The sequence below is a fragment of the Pleurodeles waltl genome, chromosome 2_1 (assembly GCF_031143425.1).
Source record: "Pleurodeles waltl isolate 20211129_DDA chromosome 2_1, aPleWal1.hap1.20221129, whole genome shotgun sequence".
NCBI classification, from domain to species: Eukaryota; Metazoa; Chordata; class Amphibia; order Caudata; family Salamandridae; genus Pleurodeles; species Pleurodeles waltl.
Window position 1 is genome coordinate 639764858 of NC_090438.1, and position 23741 is coordinate 639788598.

Sequence of the window (23741 nt, forward strand, 5' to 3'; positions counted from 1 at the left end):
CCCCCACCTCATAGCTATACACCAAAGCCTTTGGGATGCGGACCCTCTCCTCACCAGAAAACATTGAATGTATGCTGCCATCATCACTGCTGAACTCGGCCTCAGCTCATGAACCATCACGAGTTTCCTTTCTTTCATGGCCAATCTCTTTTTCTTCTTTTCTTCCATGGCCAGCCTTTTCTCCTCTAAAGTCCCCTCGTTCTCCAACTGAAGCTTAGCCAGCTCCAATTGGAATTTCCTCTCCTCCCTCCTGCCCTCTACCTCCTCTGGGGACAGGCCTATAAGTATGATGCTGCTCTTTGCCCTGAGGAGAAGCTCCAATCCAGTAACTCCCTTGCCCACAGGCAGTCCCAGATCCTCCTGTGAATCCAGTTCCATATCCTCTTCTATTATCACATCCTCCCTCTCGAAGGTCACAGCTGCATCCCAGGCTTCCAACTAGGCCCTCAGAACCTTTTGCAGCTCCACCTTCTTGGTGAAGCCCCTCATGAAAATACCAAACACCTTGCAGAAGATTTTGCGCTAGGCCACAGCATATAGCTGGGCCAACTCACACTCCATTGTTGCAAGTGCAGATGTAGGACCTCCAGTTAGAGACGTGATTTAGAAAAAAGCAAAAATGCCAATCGGGCAATTGGAAAAATTGCAATTAAAAACAGTAGGCAAAAAACAGATGCATATGAGGTTCAGACAACTGATTTGAATTGGTCTTAGATTTGGGTAGTTACTGTAAGACTCTGCACAAACAGAAGTCCTATCCTACAGCTGCCACCAATGTTAGAAATTGTGTCTTTCTTTGGCAGGGGTATGCAACGTGTGAGAGTAAGACCACAATCCTAATCAGGGTAAATCAGATACACACCCTAAATTAACCTGTGCTCACCCTCTGGTAGCTTGGCACAGAGCAGTTAGGCTTACTTTAGAGGTAGTGTATAAAGTATTTGTGCAACACTTAAATTACGGTAACACCATGACAACACTGCAAAAAGACTCCACATCAGTTATATATAATGAGTGGAATGTGTATAAATAAGCACATGCCTGTGCACACATTATTAGCCGCTTTGTATGCCCCCAGAAGTTTGAGTGGGCATGCCCATCCCTCACCCACCGAAATATTTTACCAAAATGTACTTCTTATGACGTCATGTAAAGTTACAGGTAACTGTACACAGTTACAGATAGTACTAAAGCTAGTAATTTTAGTGACACTTAGAAAAGGTTTCACCAGCAATGACTGCATCTAATGTTTGTGCACTTTTTCTTTAATTTAATAATAAAAATAAAAAAACTGTACACTAAAGTGTCCCTATGTGCTTCAACCACACTTTACACGTAGGACAGCCTGTGTTTTAATAGGGGCCTCGTTCTTGCTTGCAACATATTGGTTATCAGGAAGTAAAGACATTTTGGTCTAGAATTTCCTTTTAAAGTAAATTCTGAATTGAATTAATGGTTGTTTCATTTTATCTTAAATATGCATTTTTAGAATACTGCTAATGCCCTCTTTAACTGAAGTCTGAGTGTGGATCAGATGAAGATGGCTGCTCGCACTGTGGTCAGGAACAGCTGGGCTGGGAATTTGTAATGCGCTTACATAGTATGTGCTTCATGAAATTAGTGAGCGTTGTTGTGTATTTCCACAATGTTTACATTTTTAACAAGAGGTTTTGTTTTCAGGTCATTTGGGGCAAATCACAAATTTAATTTACCACTGGACTGTTAACAACTGGACATATGCCTCTGGAAGCCCTTTGTGTTCATACAGATGCAGAGAGCTGGGGTTGCATGAGGTTGGCCTCACGGTGACCAGCGTGGTGGCATCAATGGCGTCCATCCAAAAGCATATGCTCATTAAACAAGCAGAAGTGGGCCCTCGTCTTGTTCATCCCTCAAACGCTGCCACTGGGGAGTCTGTGCCTTTTACACTGAAGGTACAAACGTTGATGCACAATATTTTTCACTCTGTTGTGACCACACTCTAAAATATGAGGTGAATACAGATGCAGTATAAAACGGATATGTTGCCACCATGTGGTTTTCTAAATTGGCATAACATTATACTATAAGAGTAAATGATAGCCCATGAACAATTATATTTCACAGTTGTTTGGAAATAACCACAATTTTGTGATGAATAAATCCTTTGCCATAATGTTTCATATGACTGACCTGCCACAACTTCATGTCTGTCAGCAATGTTGTTTTTCTGGTAATACTATCATATTGAGAAGATGTTAAATGTCATTGCAACTCTTAATAAAACATCCTATCATGCTAAAACGAGCAATCAGTTTAACTAATTTACTGTGTAACCACAGATGTATAACCCACATTTAATCACAGAATTAACATCTTTACATTGATATGTTTACAAAAGTGATTTTCACAAAAGAAGCACCACAACATGAGACAACTTGGACAGAAAGAAAAAAGTTAATCCACAGAATATTTTCCTAATGTGGGTTGAAATGGTATTCATACTCCTCCATGTCTCATTTATTAAAACATATAGGCCCTCATTATGACAGTGGTGGTAAAAACCACCTACCCCCACGGCGACAGCCTCCAAAAGACCAGTGCCGTGGCTACCAGCCAATTGCCATATGACGGTAGCCGGAATTCCGTCAGAAGGATGGCAGAATTCCGGCTGCGGTTATGGCGACGGACTGTGGTAAGGTGGTGCTGCTGCCAGCAGCAGCGCCACACCAGTAGACCGCCGCAGACTGTATCATGACCCATGATACGGCCTGGCGGTGTTCCGCTGGCGGACCCTGCTACTGGCAGCAGCGCCCCGTCCGTCTCCTCCCGGAGGACCCCCTGCAAGCCGGTAAGTTGGGTGCTCCGACAGGGGAGGGGGTTAGGGGGGGTGTTGTGTGTGTGTGTGTGGGGTTGTGTGTGTTTCTGTGTGCGCACATGCAGGTGTGTGGAATGCATGTGTGCATGGATGGATGGATGTGAGTGTGCACGTACGTTGTGTTGTGTGCATGCATGTGTGCTTGTATGTCAGTGTGTGTGAATGGATGTGTGCATGCGTGGATGAATGTGGGTATGTGTGTGTGTATGCATGTGTATTTTAGTGCGTTAAGGTGTGTGTATGCCGTGGGGGGGGCTGGAGTGGGAAGGGTGGGGGAGAACTCTGTGAAAGGGTAAGGGGGGGCGAAGAGACCCCTATCAGTGACAGGGAAGGAATTCCCTGGCACTGATAGTGCCTACTGCTATGGAAGCCACGAAAACCATGGCAGTACGCGGGGTCATAATCCCACAGGTGGGACAGTGACAGCCGCTGGGCTGGCGGACGGAGTGGTACATTGGCGGTTTGGCTTGTGCCAAACCACCTATGTCATATTTTGGGCAAGAGTACTGCCAGCCTGTTGCCAGTACTTTTCTCCAAAATACCACCATCCGCCGGGGGGGTCATAATGAGGGCCATAGTCTCTTCCTTTTTTTTCGAGAGAGACTTATGAAAAATTAAAATTTCAACAGTAGGTATGACATCAGACCTACATTATTTAACATTTGTTTTTAGCCACTCTAATTGCTCATATGTAAAGTTGTTCATAAGAGTAATGCGATGTAACAGTATTTACAAAGGAGATCTATCAAGTTATTGTACCAAGTCCATACAACTTATTAATCCTAAAAGCATGGGATTTCCCACTTCAAAATAAAGAACATTCAAAATCTCATGTTTAGTTAGTGTTCTTATGAATGCTTGTTTAGTCTTTTTGTCAATTGCACAAAGTAACGGAGCTCTACATTTCATTCTTGTTTCTTTGCAGAAAGCTCCAAATGAAGCTACTGACGCCATAATAAATTTTGGAGATGGAGCACAGGAGTTCCTTTCTGAAAATGGATGGTAGAAAACATATATTTACCCAACCGAAAATTACATTGTTCATCTAATTTGTTTCTGTCACCTCTTTTAGAATGGCTCATATGGGGATTGTTAAATGTATCTGAGGTTTAGTGTGATAAGCATGTGCTAACTATCCATATTTTTGCATGCCACACACGTTTATGGCCTTATCAGCTTTAGACTTATTCTGTTATATGTCAAATAGGACTGTGGGTAGAGTAGGATTGGGGGAAAGAAGTAGTAAAGCAAAGTGGAAATGGGTGAGGTAATGTGTTAAATAAGAGCTATAACTAAAACTTTGCAAACATTCCAAATTACTAATACATCCTACTGAATGGAGATGGTCAGTGTTTGGGAGGAGGTAGAGTTGAATTAAGATTGAGTAAGACTAGGACAGAAAGATATGATAAACATGTACAGATTTTTCTCGTATCTTCAACCTTAATTTAAGCTAGGTGGGAGTATGTAGAGTGCCCAGGGCAGAGCATGTGACTATGGAGTGATGCAAAGCAGCCTAGAATAATAGAAAAGATAGATTGAAAATGCATGGGTGTGTGGAATGTGAATCGCAATAGGTGGTAGGATGCTATGGAAGCAAGACATTGACAACTTCCTAGTGTTATCCTTTCACTGGCAAGCCTTTTCACGTTTCTTTTTCTGCACATTTCTTTTGTCCTGCACCCATATCTGTTGCACTCCTTTCTGAAGCTATTTGAGCTGGTCATGAAAACATTGCAATGTAATTTTCTTTCCATGATTTAAAAGTAATTCACCTTCAGCTCTTTACTATTTTATAATTCAGTTTCAGTATAAACCACAGCTACACAACCTCTGGTATCTACAATGTCGATGTGACATTAGATGGGAACAGTATCTCGTCAATTGTGGTGGTTCAAGAAGTACTTAAAGACTTGTGTCTTGATGGCCCAGCTGCGGTTGCACTCTCCAGTAGGTAAGTTGCGTTTCAAACATCTGATTATTGGTGCTCTGGCAATGACATTTGGCATTATCTGAATATTAGATTATGTACATTTCTATTCCCTTGTGCATCAGTGTGCTCCAGCAGTTTGAGCACAGCATGTCATTAGTTTTACAGAGCCACAACTGGTCTACAAAGTCTCCTTATGAGCCCTAATTCGTCCCATACTTGAGCGTGAGCAAATAACATTCGTCACTGGTCTTTAAAACAACCACATTTATTGATGTCTGAGGTGTAGAAAGTCATGGTGGTGTTTCTAGTGCATCTATATCAGTCACTTGTTGGTCGTTATATTGCACCATCAGGGGCCAATCATGTACTGAAGTTGCAGAAACCATTCATTTGAACATAACCAAAAATGTCAGGGGTAAATATCTGATAGCGGCTTCCTTAGAAAACAAGTATACATTTTTCCACCAATAGGTGAGATAATTTGAAACATGATAGAAGTATTGATTGTGACTGGAAACAGGTCAAGTGATTTAATCTCCACAAATGAAACTACATTTGCATGATGTTAGAAGAAAATAATAGATGAAGGAATTTTACTTCAACAGTCACCTGCTCCATGGAAGTTATCAGCTGTGGAGTACCCCAAGGATCATTGTTGACCCCATCACTGTACAACCTCTACATGATCCCACTCACCTCTGTTGTCAGGAACTACAGTATGAACATCGTCTCCTACGCTGATGACACCCAGCTGATCATCTCTATGACCAAGAACCCCTGAACAGCCAAGAAGAACTTCTAGGACAGGATGGAAGCAGTTGCCACCTGGATGAGGTAGAGCTGCCTTAAGCTGAACTTTGACAGGACTGAGATCCTCAGCCTGGGACGACTCCTGGTGCCCCTCCACACTCGGCAGGCTACCCACCCCCACAGACCACACATGAAACCTCTGAGTCATCCTCGATTCAACGCTCACCTTGACCAGATAGGTCAACTCTGCCGCTGCCACCTGCTTCCACACCCTCTGACTCCTACGGAAGATTTTCAGATGGATACCAACTGACTGCTGAAAAAACGTGATATACGTCCTAATTACGAGCAGACTTGACATCAATGCCCTCTATGTCAGACCTCCAAGAAGAACCTGAGCAAGCTGCAACAAATTCAGAACTCCGCTATCAGACTCGTTTTGAACATCCCCTGCCGAGAACACATCACAGAACACCTGAAAGGCCTCCACTGGCTGGTGTCATTAAATAAGCAAAGTTCCCAACTGACAAAAGAACCAGTGTTTAGCAGGAAAAAACAAGCATGTCATTCCATGGGGTAACCATGTATTGGACGTTGGTGCCAATAAAATAAAATGCTCATTAAGTAAAAGATAAAAAAGTAACATCACACTAAAATGTAGCTAAGTAGTTGGTGATCAGGCACAGACAGACTTGAGATGTTTGTAAAAAATTACAACCTATGATGATGCAACAAATGTCTCAATAGATTGTCATGTTGAAACAGTATTTAAATCAGTCAGTTGACTTCTGGAACCTTCTAAACTGTCCACCCTCTCCACTAATTCAAGAAGTTGCCCTGTCAGTTCTAAAACTTCATGACTAGGGGTGCCAACATTACGTGTTGCCCTTCACTACTGCCCTATCCTGTGTCAGATTTCAGGTGTTCATTTTTCATGATTATTAACCAAAATAAATACTAATGCTCAGAACCAATTTAATGCTACCAAGGCCACCTTTGATGCCCCTTCATATTATGACTTTAGTAGGAATGATAAAGTCACCTGTACATTAGGTTTCAGTTGTGTAGGATTGAAGTACAGCACCCTAGGGCTAAGAGCTGCCTCACATTCAATATACAAGCAAGAAACAAAACTTAGATTTGGTAAATTTATTGACTTAATTCTCCTAATTATCTTTAGTTTTTCCTCATTTTATGATCTGCAGATAGCCTCTAATCACCATTTTAAGGGTGAAGAAACATTGCTTGTACTTCACATTATGGGTACAGCAAAAACTATATTACAAATCCACACAATCAAAACAAAATCTCAAATTGATAACAGCCAAATACAAAAGCTAGTAGTTGAATTACCTGTAAACTGCAGGGCTGACCTTATGAGCTTATTTCTCACATTTCCTAACTACTGGTAGAAAGACCACATTTTGTCCAAAACTTCAAGCTGTGTCTAATCCTTCTTCTTCGACTCCCTGTCTCAATGGATAAGTGTATAATCTGTTCTGCCTATTTGGATGTCTCTTAAACCCTAGGGGTAAAGTCCTCTCCTTGCAGACCCTATGAAAGAGCAAGCCACCTAGGGTATGTGATGTTCTGAATTTTAACCTAAAGATTGGAGTTATCTCCATACAGGCAGTTAATCAATAGAATGCACATTCATCCACTGAGGCAAGGTCTTTATCCCCTAACAAGCACAGCGTCTTTGTGTTACTTAGCAAATAATACAGAGAGTTTTGTATAGTAATTTACCATTTCCTTTTGCTCTTAACTGCTTGAACACTCTTGAGGAAAGGGACCACACACATTAAATTAGCTTGCTCTCAGCAAAGGCTAAAAATCATTTAAATTATTACTTATCAATTCCTACTTAACACAAAGCTAGCACTAGTAATTAGAATTGGTATATCAATAGCTAATTCAGTTTAGGATTATCAGTGTCCTTGTAAAGTCTTGTTAAATTTCATTTAACTATATTAAGGAAGAAACAGATTGAGAATGAAGTGGTCCAAATGTGGAGAGCACTCTCTGAAATTTGGTGGTAAGAGGAAGGATGAGTGAAACTTCGATATATCCTCAAAATGTGTATCTTTCAAAACCCCTATATGCCAAACCCAGGAAGATTTCCCAGTCTTCTGGACCTCTTGAGCCCTTACTTCTCCAGTCCCTAGTGTGAATGGGTAGTTTTTTATATATCACTCATGATGTTCAAATGGATAAAGCATTGATCAACATTTATGATAAATAATTATGTTCTTACAAAAAAGTGTTCCAGGGAAACTAAAAAGGTGAATCAGATTGAATGTATGAAAACGGTCATTCATTGATTGTAAAAGTATTCTCCATGCAAGTGAAAGATGATGATAAACCCAAAGAGGCAGGGGAGCTGCTATCAAGAAATAAAAACAGCCTGGGGCTTTACGATTGAGTCAAACAGGGTTGCATCTCTGAGTGGGACTCTGCTCTACCTGAATGCAACTCACCCGATGTATCCACACCTGTACTTTCCAAGTGCAGCAATACCCAGCTTGAATCTACCTACTTGAAACCACATGAGAACTGGCCTGCAGGGGAAGCCCAGCTCCGACACACAAAATAGTTTTTTTGCTTTTAGCCATTTTTAAATATATTTTTGGGGGCAAACATATCCCGCAACAAAGCTTTACAGAAACCCTGGCAAAATAAGAAAAAATACAAGCAGTAATAAAAGCCAAAAGGGTGGCAGCCGGTGCCAGACCTATTAGCTTTGCCATGGCATTTTCTTATTGTGTGGGGGAAGGGAAGATTTCTTGAGGATAGTGGGATGAGCGCTGTGATGCCAGCTACATTGAAAGGCCGAGAAAGATGAAACAATAGTGTGTGTGTGTGTGTGTGTGTGTGTGTGTGTGTGTGTGTGTGTGTGTTTGTGTGTATTCAGCTGCTGTCTTTAAAGGTTCAGGGTGATTTGTCAAGCTGGGACCAAGAAAAAAGGTGGGTCCCAAAATTGTTTTTTTCCCTTGCAACACCCCATAGGGATTTTAGACACGACTACTGCCCAAACCACTGGACAGAATTGCACCAAATTTGGCAGAAAGCTAGATCTTGGTCCAATAAGATCTTTTTGTACTTATGAGTAAATCTGTCCAGTAGTTTTGGAGTTAATAAAGAAAAAGATGTATGCATATCTAGAGATGTGAGTCCACCGTGGTGGATCCGCTGATCCATGCACCAACACCAATGCTGTGATTGACTTACTGCCATTTTGTCTGTCTACTCTGTAGCCGTGAAGGGAAACTTTACACTGATAGAAGGGGTCAGAGTAGAGGTACCCTGACCACATGGGACTGATTGAGGGGACTCTGAGGGACCCCTCATGGGCACAAAAATGCCCCAAAGTATTTTTTGGTGGGGGAAGCATTAAGGATCTGCAGATACTTCACGTTGTCAGTCTGCAATGGATCTGTGGATCCCATCCCCAATTAAAGAAGAAAATACAGCTACTCACAGACCTACTAACCCAAACACCCACTCAAACACTCAGACCCATAAAACCACTACCACCCCCAGTCACAGACCCACACAGCCACTCATGCATCCACTTACCCCCTACACACACCCCCACATAACCACTCACACACCCACTCACTGACCCACACAGCCATTTGTACACCCAGTCACACACCCACACCACCGCACACACTACCACTTACAGACCCACAAAACCACTCACACACCCACTTAGACGACCAAATGCACACAGTCACACACCCACACAGCCACTGACACCCACTCACAGACTCGCAGCATGGGCTTGGCTGCATGCTGGGGATTGGCCCAAGGGCCTGGCTGCAGGGCAGACCCTGCTGCCAACACCCTGCCAAGCACAGCCGAAAGCAGTCTGCAGTAGTGGTTGGATTAATGTATGGTATTTTAATGTTACTTTACATTAAATAAACCCCTTGAAATTCACTGAAAAAAACATAGGTTACAGGGACATTATTATTATAGTTATATATACATATATCCCTATTAACCCACAACCTCTAAACCCTAAAAAATACCGTTGCCATCCCAAAACCTACACCCACTCTAAACACTAAAAACACCATTGACACCCAAAAAGCCATACCCACCCTAGAAATACCCTTGCCATCCCAAAACCTACACCCACCCTAAAAATACTCTTACCACCCAAAAAGGCATACCCACCCTAAATCCTAAAATTAATCCTGCCACCCAAAAAACTATACCCACCCTAAACACAAAAAATACCATTGCCATCCCAAAACCCATACCCCCTCAAAAAAATGAAATTAATTTTTACCACCCAAAAACTCATGTGCGAGTGTGTATATATATAGTTAGGGCAACGGAGGACTTAATTCAACAGGAGCAAGAGCCCTCAAGCATCACACTGGATGACTAGCTTCATCATCGGGACAGCTCCTCGTTAGGCCGGTGCTGCAATGCCTAACGGGCTCCCCAAAGGGGGCTTTTAACCGTATTGTTCACAGTGGTGAAATTTTCAAACAATAAAGGAGAGTATGCAAATGTTAAAATTGGTTATCCATCAAGGTATATTAATCATAAATTTTAATTAAGATTGGTAAGATGGAGACCAAGATTAAAAACTGAGATGGGAGTCTAAAAGTGAGTTATAATGCTCACATACTCCCAACAGTAACGCAAGAGGATAGAATCTTTTATGGTGCCTCTGGTCAGGTCTACATGTTTCGCGTCTAGTGGTCCAGCCGGATCCAGCGACGCTTCATCAGGACCAACAAGAATTATAACTTCTCCAAAAATAGTTTTAACTATGAGCCCAACTGGGGGAAGGAATGCAAAAACAGTCACTTACTTTTTGTATCAGATGATACATGTGAAGAAGCCAAATGTCCAACTAGCGTGTAATGCAGCATAGCAGGCACCAAAGCAAAAAGATCAAAGGGAATTGTCATTTCATCTGACCAGTCTTGCTTAGAAAGTGGTCAGTTGAAACTAAGTCATATAAATTCAACCTTGTGTGTGTGTATGTGTATGTATGTGTGTGTATATATATATATATATATATATATATATATATATATATTGTTGGACTTTTTGCCTTACGCAGGGTCATCCCCAGTCTTTTTGCCTCTTTCCTCCTGGTTTTTCTGACCTCTCGCTGTTGGCTGTAGGACTCTGAGCACTTCATCACTGATGACCAGTGCTAAAGTGCAGGTGCTCTCCCATCTAAAGTTGGTATGATTGGCTTATACCTAATTGGCATATTTAATTTACCTATAAGTTCCTTGTACAGTGGTATCTCTATACCCAGGGCCTGTAAATTAAATACTACTAGTGGGCCTGCAGCGCTGCTTGAGCCACCCACTGAAGAAGACTTTTAAACCTGTCTCAGGCCTGCTAGCGCAGGGCCTGTGTGCGCAGTTTTCTGCCACAGGGACCTGGCATCTAAATTTACTTGCCAGGCCCAGAACTCCCCTTTTACTACATGTAAGTCACCCCTAAGGTACGCCGTAGCTAGCCCTATGGGCAGGGTGCCATGTATGTAGAAAGGCAGGACATACTGTAAGAACTGACTATAAGTGCAGGGGAATTTTCCCCACAATTTGAACATTCTTGGAACTTGAAACTGGACACAGAACGCTGATGAATGGACTCACCAGGAAACCGCCTTGGACTGCTGCTGCTGTGCTGACCTGTGACCTGCCTGGTCACTAGGAGGAACTGCCACCATCTGCACCCCTTGTGCTGGCCTGTAGCTGGGCCCACCAGCCCTGTACCTTTTCCTTGCTTATTGTTCCCAGGGGCAGGGTGCTGTGGCCCCTGACCCCTGCACCGATCTTCTACAGCGTTGCCTTAGCGCTTGGGAAAAGTGCTCTTCCTTTTAACTGCTGCAGAAGGTCACCGCCGCAGCCCGGGCCTCAGATTGGCCTTGGCGCTTTATAAACGCCTTATGGCTGCTCCTTGAATCACCGGCGCAGCCCGGAGAAGGTAATTGGGTAAAGTGCGAGTGTAGCGCGTTTACCGGTGCCCCCAGGGCACGAAGACAACCTTCTTTTCTCCATCAGGAGCCAGCGCGACCCTAGCGGTGCCCCCGGGGTAGGGATCGCTCCGGGGCACCGGCAGGACCCACCTTGGGCCAGGACATCATCGGGACTCCGAGGGAGAGGAGGACGCCTCTCCCTCGCCTGCGGGAGTCCCGGAGGACTCTCCTGTCACTACGGGCCGGGCGGCCGCCTCCCCGGAGGCTCGCCCGTGCTGCCCGCTCCCTTGTTGGCCCCCTCGTGGGCCAGTGGTAGTTTAGGGGAGTCTCCACCCGTGTGAGGGCCGGTAGAGGCCCGGGGAGACCCCAGGAGTTCGCGGGTCCCTGGAGAGGCCCGTTTTCCACCCGGTGGGGGTGCATGGTGCCCCCCTTAAAGATTTCCCTGACCTGGGCCCCCCTCGAGAGGGCCGGTGGAGGCCTAGGGGGGGCCCCAGTGTTTAGGGTCCCCAGAGGGGCCCGTTCTTTGCATAGAGGAGGTGCGTGCCGCCCTCCTCTGACCCCAGGAGATCAGGGAGGCCCCCGTTTTGCGCAGAGGAGCGCCGGGGGCCCCATTGTTCGTTTTAGGCACTGGAAGTGCCTCTTCATCAAGACAGGTACTTTTAAAAGGACCAATATAACCATAATTGAAGTTCTTTCACAGACTTTGCTAATTGTGATATATTGCCTACCTGGTCTATGATGCTTTTACATATATGTGCAAATGTTCCTTTTATGGGCATGACTTGCTAATATGTTTCCCTAACTTGCCATAGGTGTTCTAATGTTCCTACTATGGGTGTTTTATGATATTCTTATGACAAGTCTTCTAATGTGATAACGTGTTCCCTGACTACTGCTTATGTTGCAGAATACTGAGTAACCTGTGTGTTATGCGTGACTCTTGCTAGTTTGCAGAGTAACTAATGTGTAACGTTCTGACAACTGCTAAGGTAGCAGGATAGTACTGTTATGTGATGTTGGTCTAATAATTACGTTGTGTACAATACAGTATATTTTCAAATAATCTGGTGTTGTGTTTCCTTTGTGGTGGGGATATTGCGTCACGTGTTGTGTGTGTTGTGAAAACGATTTACACATTGCCTCGGGGTTAAGCCTGACTGCTCGTGCCAAGCTTCCAAGGGGGTGAGCAGGAGAGTGGGTAAGTTCTGCCTGGCTGAGGTGCATACCCTAGCCAACCAGAAACCCCATTTCTAACATATATATATATATATATATATATATATATATATATATATATATATATATATATACTTTTTTTTTCTATCAAGTGAATGATGCATGATTACATGACAGAAGGTTGTTTCTTATCTCATGTGAAGGTGTCAGGATCTTCCTCTCATGGAAGTGCATAATAGCCTTGAGGAGAAGATAGCATTTATGTACACAATACTAACAATACTTTCACAAAAATCCCTGTTTCCTACAGAGGTTTAAAAACGAGGTTACACTGTTGGAAAATGAGCCAGGTACAGCACCGAGCTCTATGGCTTCCAGGCCTACTAAACTCATGGGTTTGCAAACATATTCAAAGTCAGAGTGAGCTTCAAGCTAGGATAAAATGGCATACATAAGTTAATAAAATAGTTGATAAATTCAGGATTAGGTATGTTGTTGCTAATAATGCACTTAATTGGGAAATATGATCATGATACAGATAGATTTTCAGTTTGTTTTCAGCGTTCCATCAAGTCTCTCCTTGTTGTACCCAACCAGGCCAGTACCACAACATCATGGTCTTCCATAAACAATTAAATAAAAACAATGAGAGGGGTCTAGTCCTAGACCGGACCCTGCAGCCAACTGCCATAGTGTAGGCCGTATGCAGTGGGGGTTGGACTTCTGCAGTGAGTTGGGCGTAGGGGCAACCCACTTCTGTTTATGGCCAAAGGTCAATATTTGGGCCAAATGGTATGCCCATGGGTGGTTCTACACCCATGAGCATCCTGCACCCAAATGCCAGCTGTGCATGGGTGATGGCTGTGTGCAGCAGGTGATTGGATGCTCAGGGAATTGGGTGCAGGGCCAGGCATCAGCGGGGGGGGGGTCGGGTGCAGGGCCTACCCAGATGCCAGGCCCTGCAGCCAACTCGCTCTGCTCATGGCCAAAAAGCCAAAGGTTTACATTACAAATGTCCTTTACATTAATGACTTTCTTTTTTTAAATGATGTTAGGGCTTATGGAGTAATATGAATGGTTGTTTCTGGACAAGACTTCTAACTGCAGATTTCTTATCTTAAATTCTTCCCCAGATGTCAGGCTTGATCCTAAAAATCCTGAACAGTAGCTCTGTGCACTGTTAGATTGTTAGATTGTGGCTCTGTGTTGACATTTTACGCCCCAGCTGTGACTTGTGCAGTGCCTATTTAGTTTTGATAGAAGTTGATATCCATTACTTCCTCTCCACATTAACAGTCGCAGATCCAGAGAGCTTCCTCTGTCATTTTTTAACCATCTTTTTCTTGACTGTTGTTTAGTCCTTTTTTCTATTGTTTCCAGTGTGTAGGGAATTATGTCACTTCAGAAACCTATGCATTTTAAACTTTGTGTGGAATGCCACAGACCTATCTCTGTGACTGGTTTCCACTTGGTCTGCCTATGGTGCCTTGGTCACAACTCCAAGGCCTGCTGGGGCTGCCAATTAATGCACCTGAAGGCAAGTAAGGAGAGAGCAATGAAGATCCTGGTGGTGCGATTTTGAGTCTCCAAGTAGTTCCCTTTCTCAAGGATGGTCTCAGTCCTGTGGCTGTTCACAGGTCTGTCCCTGGAGCAGTTTTCTCTATGGGACTTCATCGAAATCTATGTTGAGCAATTCCAAGAAGAAAAAAGTCAAAGCAACTTCACTGCACCCTTCCTAATCCCTGAAAGGAACCCCGGACCACCCCTGCAAATCAAGTCCATCTCCCACACATCTCCTGTGGATCTAACTCCATCTCTGTACTCTCTGGGTGCCAGGCAGACTCCGGCCCAAATTGAGGAATTTTTTATGGCCATGTCCTACATCTTCAGAAAACAGACTTTCTTTGGAGTGCCTTTGGGCCTTTTGGTGTCAGGAGGCATCCCTTCAGGAGGTTCTACCTCAATGTCGATATAACCCTTCTGATCTGCCCCAGTCCTGATGCCTGATCTATTGTTGCATATGCTGCTGGATAAACCAATCATCCTTTCCATTCCTAAGACCGCAGCGCATAGAGGCTGTCCTACATTGACACTGGTGCCACCTGGGCAATCTTTCTGCCCTGACATAGGAGAAATTGAAGGTGGAGTATGGGGTATTTGACCCGCTGAGGATATTACCCGAGGTTTCCCCGAAGGCAACTGGCTTAAAGAGTTGGATGACACCAGTGGACTAGACACCTCTCCTAACACTTGTTTAGTCACTGTTACTAGCCACAAAGGAGAATGCACCTTTTGCAAAGGTGATCTAACCTGTTGATGTAGGACCTGTTGATGGAGGACCTCCAGCCTGAACAGACAAGCCCAGAACTTATGCTCAGTTTAATGAGGCCCTTATGGATCTCCTTCTGGGGTCTTGGTCCAAATGCTGTCAATGGGTCTCAGTAAACCACCATATCGCCTGGCGCCATTGCCTGGCCTCAAGGGAGACCAAGTTTTTGTCCCAGCATCTGACTCCTGAGAGCCTGATGGTGTAGGCATCCTCAGCAAGGGTCATTCCAAGGACTTTTCCATTCCCCCTCCAAACAGAGTTCAGGAAGCTGTACATATTCGGCATAAAGATCTTTTCCTTCACCAGCTTTGTACTACGATCAGTCAATACCCCTTGTATTCTGAGGTGCTATTCCTACATGCTGTGGAATTTGGTGGCTCCCCATGGTCTCTGATGAAGCCTGAGCGATTCTTACCCGGTCTATCGCCAATGGCCTGGATGCAGCAAAATTCACAATAGGGTGTGGATTGGACACCACTGACCTATTGGCAGGGAAATGAGGGTCTGCAGAGGCTGTCAGCTGCAACACTTTGCTATGATTAACATGCTTTTTGGGGGATGTCCAATCAAGCTTCGATGCTCAATGGCTTGTCTGTTTGGTGACAAGGCAGATGCCACAATTGAGTGCTCTAAGGACAGAAGGGTCATGGTTCACTCCTTTGGATGGGCCACAGGCCTACGCCACCAGCATTCCCTCCTGTGGCTAAAGTAGATTTCAGCATCACCAGTACTACCCATATCCTCATAGCCAGCAGGTGGCCCAAACTTTTTGTGATTGAGGTAGAAGCTCCCAGGCTCTTAAAGGCTGTGTTGAAAGAAATGGCTCCATTCTGCCAGGGTGCTCCTGCCCCTCCACTACTGCCTACAAACCCTCTTTAGTGCACCTTTTTCAGGGGTTGTAGAAGCCAGGATATGGCACTTTCTACCTGCCTTACAAGCAGTCACCTCAGACAGGTGGGTATGCGACAGGGTTACGCTCTTATATTTCTTGAGACACCACCACCAATGCCACCTGCTTTTGGATAGTTGGTGGAGAATTATTTGTCCTTATTTCACCAGGAAGTGTGGCTCTTTTGGCCAACACCAGAATTAGGTGGTGGTTGTTACTTCTGCTAATTTCTGGTCCCGAAATTCTATAGCTGTTCCAAACAGGGCTATCTCTTGATGGGTTATACTCTTTATTAAGATCTGCTACAGAGAAGCAGCCTCCACAAGGTTTGAGGGCTCACTCACCAGAGACAGGGCTGTGACTACACCGTTAGTAGTGCACAGGGTTCCTGTCCTTGATATTTTCTAGGCAGATACTTGGACATTGCTTCATACCTTTATGAAGAGCTACTGTCTGAATTATCCAGTCACTTTGGATGCTCGGTCCTGCAAGACTTTTTGTTTTAAGTCAAATTCCAGCCTCTCCACCAGGGAGCCTATTGCTATGGTATCTATTCTAAATTAAGGAATCTGCGGTTAGAAGTCTATCACTTTGGTAACACCTTTTATGGTAGAGCCTATCTAACCACAGAATTCTTACTGACTCTCCCTTCTTCACTGCTTGCAAACTGCACTTCCTCAGGAGGAAGGTCCTCTCAGACAATGCACACCGGTAACACATTTTCCGACATGGCTCTGTCAGTGAAGTGTGCCACAAAAGAAAGTGATGTCAGCGATACGGGTTGGTCCCTAAATAGGCATTGCGCATGTTATGTCCGGCATTCACAGCATTGAAGTAGAGCTGTCTGTGCTATCTACCACCACGCATAGCTACTGCTCAAGATTTTTCAGATCCCGTCTGAATCCCTGGGGAATATTCTAAGGTAAGGAACATGTGGTTAGATAGGCTCTACCAGAAGAAAAATGTCACCTAAAGTAAATAACTTGTTCATCAAGGGTGATGAAATTTGAAATATCTCATCAATTATGTTTTTTAACATACCATGGGTGAGTGATGTAATTTGTGAGGTCGAAAGCAGTGCATGACAGGAGTGCAAGTTGTAGTTGGTTTACTAAACTATAACAAGGCCCCAGGGTAATTTTATTATGCTGGTGTAATAGGAGTCATTTTAGTAGTTCCACGTTACTCTTTGATTGGTAATTACCGATAATAAAACAATCACGCCTGCTTGAGTAATTAAGAGTAATTTGGGGGAAACAATCCTACTGCAAGGGCACATTTATCCACTTCAGAAGCTCACCAATTGTGCTCTGCTGCATGTAGAGCTATTTCTTAACGCATAATTTGCTAGATGCTAGGAGTAAGTTTGGGGGGGGTCTACCCCATCAGCACATTTAGCTGTATTGCTTAGTGCGAAATGCCTTTTTATGCCCATTTTGGAGTTGAATAGGGCATTTTGCAATACAAAAATACTTCTAAATGCACAGGGTAAGTTGGGTGAAAATCGTACCCCAAGAGTGTACTTAGTGAGCGCAAGCAGCTGCTTGCGCTTGCTATTCACATATAAAGTAACAACCACTGTCCTTGACAGGGTAAGGCACAAGCAACCCCAAATTAACTTGTGCTTAACCTCCTGGACGCTTGGCACAGAGCAGTCAGGCTTCACTTGGAGGCAATTTGTAAAGTATTTGTGCACCACTTCAAACAGGCCAGCAGGACAGCAGTCCGGCAGAGTGGCAGGCCTTCAGCAGCACAACTGTCCTCCTTCCTGGCAGAGTATCCACAGGTCCAGAAGTGTACTGAAGAGATGGTGTCTTAGGTCCAGTATTTATACTTTGGTGCCCTGGTTCTGGAAGATGATAGAAGCTTCTAGACAGTGGCTTTGATGTGCAAGGAATCCTCTTCCTCCCCTGCCCTGGCTCCAAGCTGTCGGGAGTGACAATACAGGGTTATTAAGCCCTTTGTGTGTGGACAGGACACAACCTATTCAGGTGTAAATGTGGCTGTGTCCAGCTTCTCTCTCCCATCCTGTCCAGGATGACCCATTAAGCCACACTGAAGCTCCCATTGTGTGTGGCTGTCAAGGAGGAATACACAAAGGCCTACTGCCAAATGCACCCAATCATGTGACCAGAGACAGGCTGCAGGCACCAAATGGCTAAGGCAAGAAAATGTCATTTTCAAAATTGCAATTTATAATCCGACTTCACCAGAAATCAGGATTTTAAATTGTGATTCCAGAGACACTAAACATGAAGGGGTAATTGCTTCCCATTTGGAAACTACACTTCCACTGTGTATTAAGGCACCTCCAATGTTATCCTATGGGAGAGATCGGCCTTGCACTAGGAAGAAACTAATTTTAGAGTTTTTTTTCACTACAAGAGCATGTAAAACTAAAATGTACATGTCCTACTCTATGAATACATTGCACCTTACCCTCTGCACTGTCCACGGCCTACCCTAGGGGTGACATATGTATTAAAGAGGAAAGCTTGGGCCTGAAAAAAGGTTTGGCCAGATCGACATGGCAGTTTAAACTGCACACACATGCTCTGCAATGGCAGACCAGATAAATGTTTAAAGTGCTACTTAAGTGGGTGCCACAATCGGTGCTGCAGTCCCACTAGTAGAAGTTAATTTACAGGCCCTGGGTACATGTAATATCACATTACTAGGGACTTACGAGTAAAATAAGTATGCTAATTGGAGGCTAAGCCATATTGTAGGGAATCCTAGTTAGTTTTAATGGGGTGACAGGAGTTAGCTTAGCCACTGGCTTGTGGACTCGTGCCCCCGTCACCTAGTGACTTTTAACCTACTTAGCTTGCTCTGTCTTAGCCCATTTAATTAATTAATTCTTCTAAGATGGCTGCCTTGTTTATAGTTAGGCCACATGTTATGATTTGCATTATCAGTGCCACCGCGTTAAGACGTCAAAATCAAGTGACAAAGATAAACAAACTGTAGGTGTTCACATTTAGGGACTTTCCCTCTTCATGCTTTCGAGGGAATTGTTTATATTAATTGCCACCCCAAGCATGCCGTTATTTATTGTTTGGGAACCCACCTACGTCAGGGGTCCAAGTAGATCTGTATAAATACATCACACTTTAGACAGATAATCGGAGGGATTCTGACCAGAGGGCATCGATGCTGCACGTCGTCTTGACGCTGACTAAGGGGGTCATTCCAACCCTGGCGGTCGGTGATAAAGCGGCGGCCAACCCGCCAACAGGCAGGCGGTAAAAAAAATGAATTCTGACCCTGGCGGGAACCGCCAACACAGACCGCCACTTTAACACTCCGACCGCCACGGCGGGACAAACAAACAGCGTGGCGGTCACCGCCAACAGGCAGGCGGCAGACAACGTACCGCCCACCCTATCACAACTCACCAATCCGCCACCTTTTCCGGGGCGGGAGCCCCGCCGATAAAAACACGGCGGAAACAGACTACGAACGGGAAAACGCTCACCTCTATACACTCCACGAGGACGGAGGACAGCATGGAACCCGAATTGAACATCCTACCTGCTCTCGTCTACCTGCTCATCTACCACGAGTACGAACTCCGGCGCAGACGACAACGGTGAGTACCGCACCTACGACACAGGGAAGGGGGGGAGGAGGAAGGGTTACGGGCACACACATACGCAATACACCCACCCCCCAACTATCTACACACCAATGCAGAGCACCAAGTCAAAGTGACACCACCCAAACCCCCCGGAATAATGAAAAGATATAATTAAAGTGAGAAACCAAATACATGTATAAAATAGGTTCATTGAAGTCATGGTAAAATAGGAAAATTAATTTTAAAAAATCAAGTTAAAACATTGCGTAACCGATAAATAGAGGCAATAAGTCCTGCACAGTCACTGAAATTTCAACTGTCCGTGGGCCAAAGTGTATCATCACATGGGCAAAGCCCACACAGGAGACCTGAGTCCGTTGGAGAGAACACTGCAGGGGCATCAGATGATAAAACTACAGGCACCTCAGGGGGAAGGGAAGGGGGGCACCACAGCCACATGAGTCCACGACGCCAGATCCACGAAGGGGCCACCATGCCCGCTGTGCCATCCTGGGGAGTGCAAAGCCACAGTCTCTCAAGTCTCTACAGTGGGTGGCTTGCCCACTGCCATATCCTGGGCAGTGCAAAGCCACAGTCTCTCAAGTCTCTACAGTGGGTGGCTTGCCCACTGTTCAATCCTGGGGAGTGCAAAGCCACAGTCTATCAAGTGGATAACCGTCTCCACAGGCAATGGAGGAGGCAGGGTGGGCCGAGTGCAGCGTGAACAGTAGCTCGACACAGAACCGGCACTGTCAATGGGCCAGCGGTGCTTGAGACGGCGGGGCCCAGCGGAGCGGTGCTTGACAGGAAGGGCCCAGCGGAGCGGTGCTTGAGACGGCGGGGCCCGGCGGAGCGGTGCTTGACAGGGCGGGCCCAGCGGAGCGGTGCTTGACAGGAAGGGCCCAGCGGAGCGGTGCTTGACAGGAAGGGCCCAGCGGAGCGGTGCTTGACAGGAAGGGCCCAGCGGAGCGGTGCTTGACAGGGCGGGCCCAGCAGAGCGGTGCTTGACAGGAAGGGCCCGGCGGAGCGGTGCTTGACAGGAAGGGCCCGGCGGAGCGGTGCTTGACAGGAAGGGCCCAGCGGAGCGGTGCTTGACAGGAAGGGCCCAGCGGAGCGGTGCTTGAGACGGCGGGGCCCAGCGGAGCGATGCTTGACAGGAAGGGCCCGGCGGAGCGGTGCTTGACAGGAAGGGCCCGGCGGAGCGGTGCTTGACAGGAAGGGCCCGGCGGAGCGGTGCTTGACAGGAAGGGCCCGGCGGAGCGGTGCCTGTCTTGGCGGGGCCCTCTTCAGCGGTGCCTTTCTGCACGGCGGGGCCCTCTTCAGCGGTGCCTTTCTGCACGGCGGGGCCCTCTTCAGCGGTGCCTTTCTGCACGGCGGGGCCCTCTTCAGCGGTGCCTTTCTGCACGGCGGGGCCCTCTTCAGCGGTGCCTTTCTGCACGGCGGGGCCCTCTTCAGCGGTGCCTTTCTGCACGGCGGGCCCCTCTTCAGCGGTGCCTTTCTGGACGGCGGGGCCCTCTTCAGCGGTGCTTGTCCTGTAATTCAAGGGAGTCAGACCTGGCCAGGACTCCCTGCTCAGTCGCCCTCCGACCGTGCAGTTGCTGGACCCTTCGGTGACGGTGTCCTGGGCCCTAGGGTGTCCTCCCTCACACCCGGGATGGGGCTTGTGGGGCCCTCCTGGTCCGCGCTCCTGCTGGCTGACTTCTCCGCCCTGCTGCCCTTGCCCTCCTTCGATGTGGCTCTCTGGGCCTTGCCTCCCCTGGATGTTGTGGCAGGTGAAGTGGCAGAACTTTGGTCCTTGGGGGCAGCCGTGTCAGTCTTCTCGCGGCGGCCCCTTACATCGGTCAGCAGCAAGGGGACAGCCAGCCCCCCCCCCGGAAAGAGGACCCGTAAAGTATCACTGCTGGCAAAGGGGGGACTCCAAAATCCATGCACTACGGTGACACGTGAACCCGGGCTGGTGGTGGCTGAGGTGCTCTTGGGACTCTTAGCAGATGGAGGGGGTGGGTCAGGTGAGGGAAAGAGGTCCAGATTGGAGAGGTAAACTTTTTTAGGACCAAGGTAAACGGTAGGTGCAGTGGTTATGGGAGTGGAGGAAGAGGAGGTGGTTGTAGGAGAGTCAGGTGTGCTGTCCTTGGGTGAAGGTGCATGGGCTGGAGGCTGTCGTGAGGTGGTTGGCTGTTGGGTGGGTGGCTGCCTGCGTTTGTGTGTCTTGGAAGAGGGGGTGACAGACACAGTGGGAGAGGACACAGGGGATGTGTAAATGGCAGTGGGGGGTGGTGACTGCACGTGTGCGGACTGTACTGGAGGGTGTGCTGGTGATGGAAGTACTGGCTGTTGGTGGTGTGCATGCAGGTGTGAGTGGAGACGTCACAGGGAGGGAGGAGGGAGACGAGGAGGTGGGGGACACAGAGGTGGTAGTGGCTGTTGGCATGTCTGCATCTGGGTGTTGCTTGGGTGAATGTTTGTGTGATCTGTGGTGCTTATGTCTGGATGAGCTGCCCTTGGGTGTTGAGGTGTGTGCAGGCTGGTCTGATGGTGTGGATGGGATAGGCTGAGGAACAGGAGACAGACAGGGTGGAGGCAGTTAGAAGAGGGAGGCTGGAAACAGGGACAATGGCTGCCGTCAGTGCTGAGGCCAGAGAATTGAACGATCGTTGATGGGCAGCCTGACCCGAATGAATGCCCTCCAGGTATGCATTGCTCCGATGCACCTCCCTCTCTACCCCCTGGATGGCATTCAAAAGGGTAGACTGCCCAACAATGAGTGTCCTGAGGAGGTCAATGACCTCCACACTGAGGGCAGCAGGGGTAACAGGGGCAGGGCCTGAGGTGCCTGGGGCGAAGGAGATGCCCACCTTCTTGGGCGAGCGGGCACGGAGCAAAGGCTGAGGGGCTGCTGGGAGGGCGGAGCTGGTGCGCTGGGTGGCGGCTGTACCTGTAGAGGCGGGGGGCACGGATGTTGCCGCCACCGCTAGGGAGCTCCCATCCGAGGACGTGTCGGTGTCGCTGGTGTCACCACGGGTCCCCGTTGTGAAGCTCCCCTCGCCCTCCGTATCACTGGTGGCCTCGGTGTCTGTGCCATGGCCCACCGGGGCCTTGTGAGTTGCAGCTCCCTCGTGCTCCGGTGCCAATTCTCCTCCGCATGATGATGCTAATGCACACATGCACAAGAAGATAAAGAAAAAGGGTGGGGGGAGACATAAAAACAGGTTGAGTGCATGCATTGTCAACACCGTTGGCGGAGAGGACAGACACAGGAGCCTCATGCACTAAGCCGCGCAATCGGGGTACACTACTCAGTACTTGTGACTAGGCCAACAGGTCTAGGGACAACAAACGCGCACATGGGTGATGCAGGACCATGGATAGCTGTACTTGTCACCCTACAAAGGTGGGGGGCGGGGGCACAGGGACATGGCAAAAGGAGAGGACTACACTACAGAAAGCACCCTGGCCTAATGTCACCCACAGCCCTCCTCCCCCACCCAGGCACCTCCACTGCGCGTCAAGATAGCTGAATGTGCTGGTACTCACCCCCCTTGTGTCTGCTGTGATGTCCTCACGCGCCCATCCAAATCGAGGTAGGCCACCGCCAGGATCCGGGACATCAGGGGGGTCAGGGTACGACTGGCACCCCTCCTTGGTTGGGAGGCCATCCGTAGCAGTGACTCAGCGGTCTTCCTGGTCCCGCGGCGGATGTCCTCCCACCTCTTGCGGCAGTGGGTGCCCCGTCTGGTGTAGACCCCCAGGGCCCGGACTTCCTTGGCGATGGCACGCCAAATGTCGACTTTCTGATGGGCGCTGACCTATTTGACATGTACAGGGTGGAATTGGAAATATCATCATTTTTCCGCATGTTAGATGTGATTGGCCCCCCCTCCCCAACCTTGCCATGTGGCACATGCTCTCATCTGTCGTGCCTTGCACTCCTCATTCTCTCCCCACCCCACCATCTTATATCCACCCCACTCAACACAGGCATAGCCCATTCAACGTGCACACAGTGTACTTACCTGTTGGTCTGGAGGACCGTAGAGTAGCGCATACTGGGGCAGGACCCCATCCACAAGTTTCTCCAACTCTTCTGTAGTGAAGGCAGGGGCCCTTTCCCCAGTCGCAGCAGCCATTGTCTCTTCCAGACCGAGTTCACAGCAGCACTTGCAGTATAAGTCCTCTCCTGTGGATGATCAGGTCTCGAGTGATTAATCAGATAGAAAATGGCGGTACCGCGACCGCCGGCGCACCTAGTCATTGGCTCGTGAAACCCA

General features: G+C 47.1%; 1 protein-coding gene across 1 annotated transcript in view; it reads left to right on the plus strand.

Annotated features, from left to right (window-relative positions):
- The window catches only part of PKD1L1 (polycystin 1 like 1, transient receptor potential channel interacting), a 1079023-nt gene that overhangs the window by 229787 nt on the left and 825495 nt on the right, over window positions 1-23741 (plus strand). The window contains exons 9-11 of the mRNA XM_069216140.1: window positions 1681-1934; window positions 3783-3859; window positions 4662-4811. Of these exons, the coding sequence (XP_069072241.1) occupies window positions 1681-1934; window positions 3783-3859; window positions 4662-4811 (481 nt within the window). The remainder of the gene's footprint in view (window positions 1-1680; window positions 1935-3782; window positions 3860-4661; window positions 4812-23741) is intronic.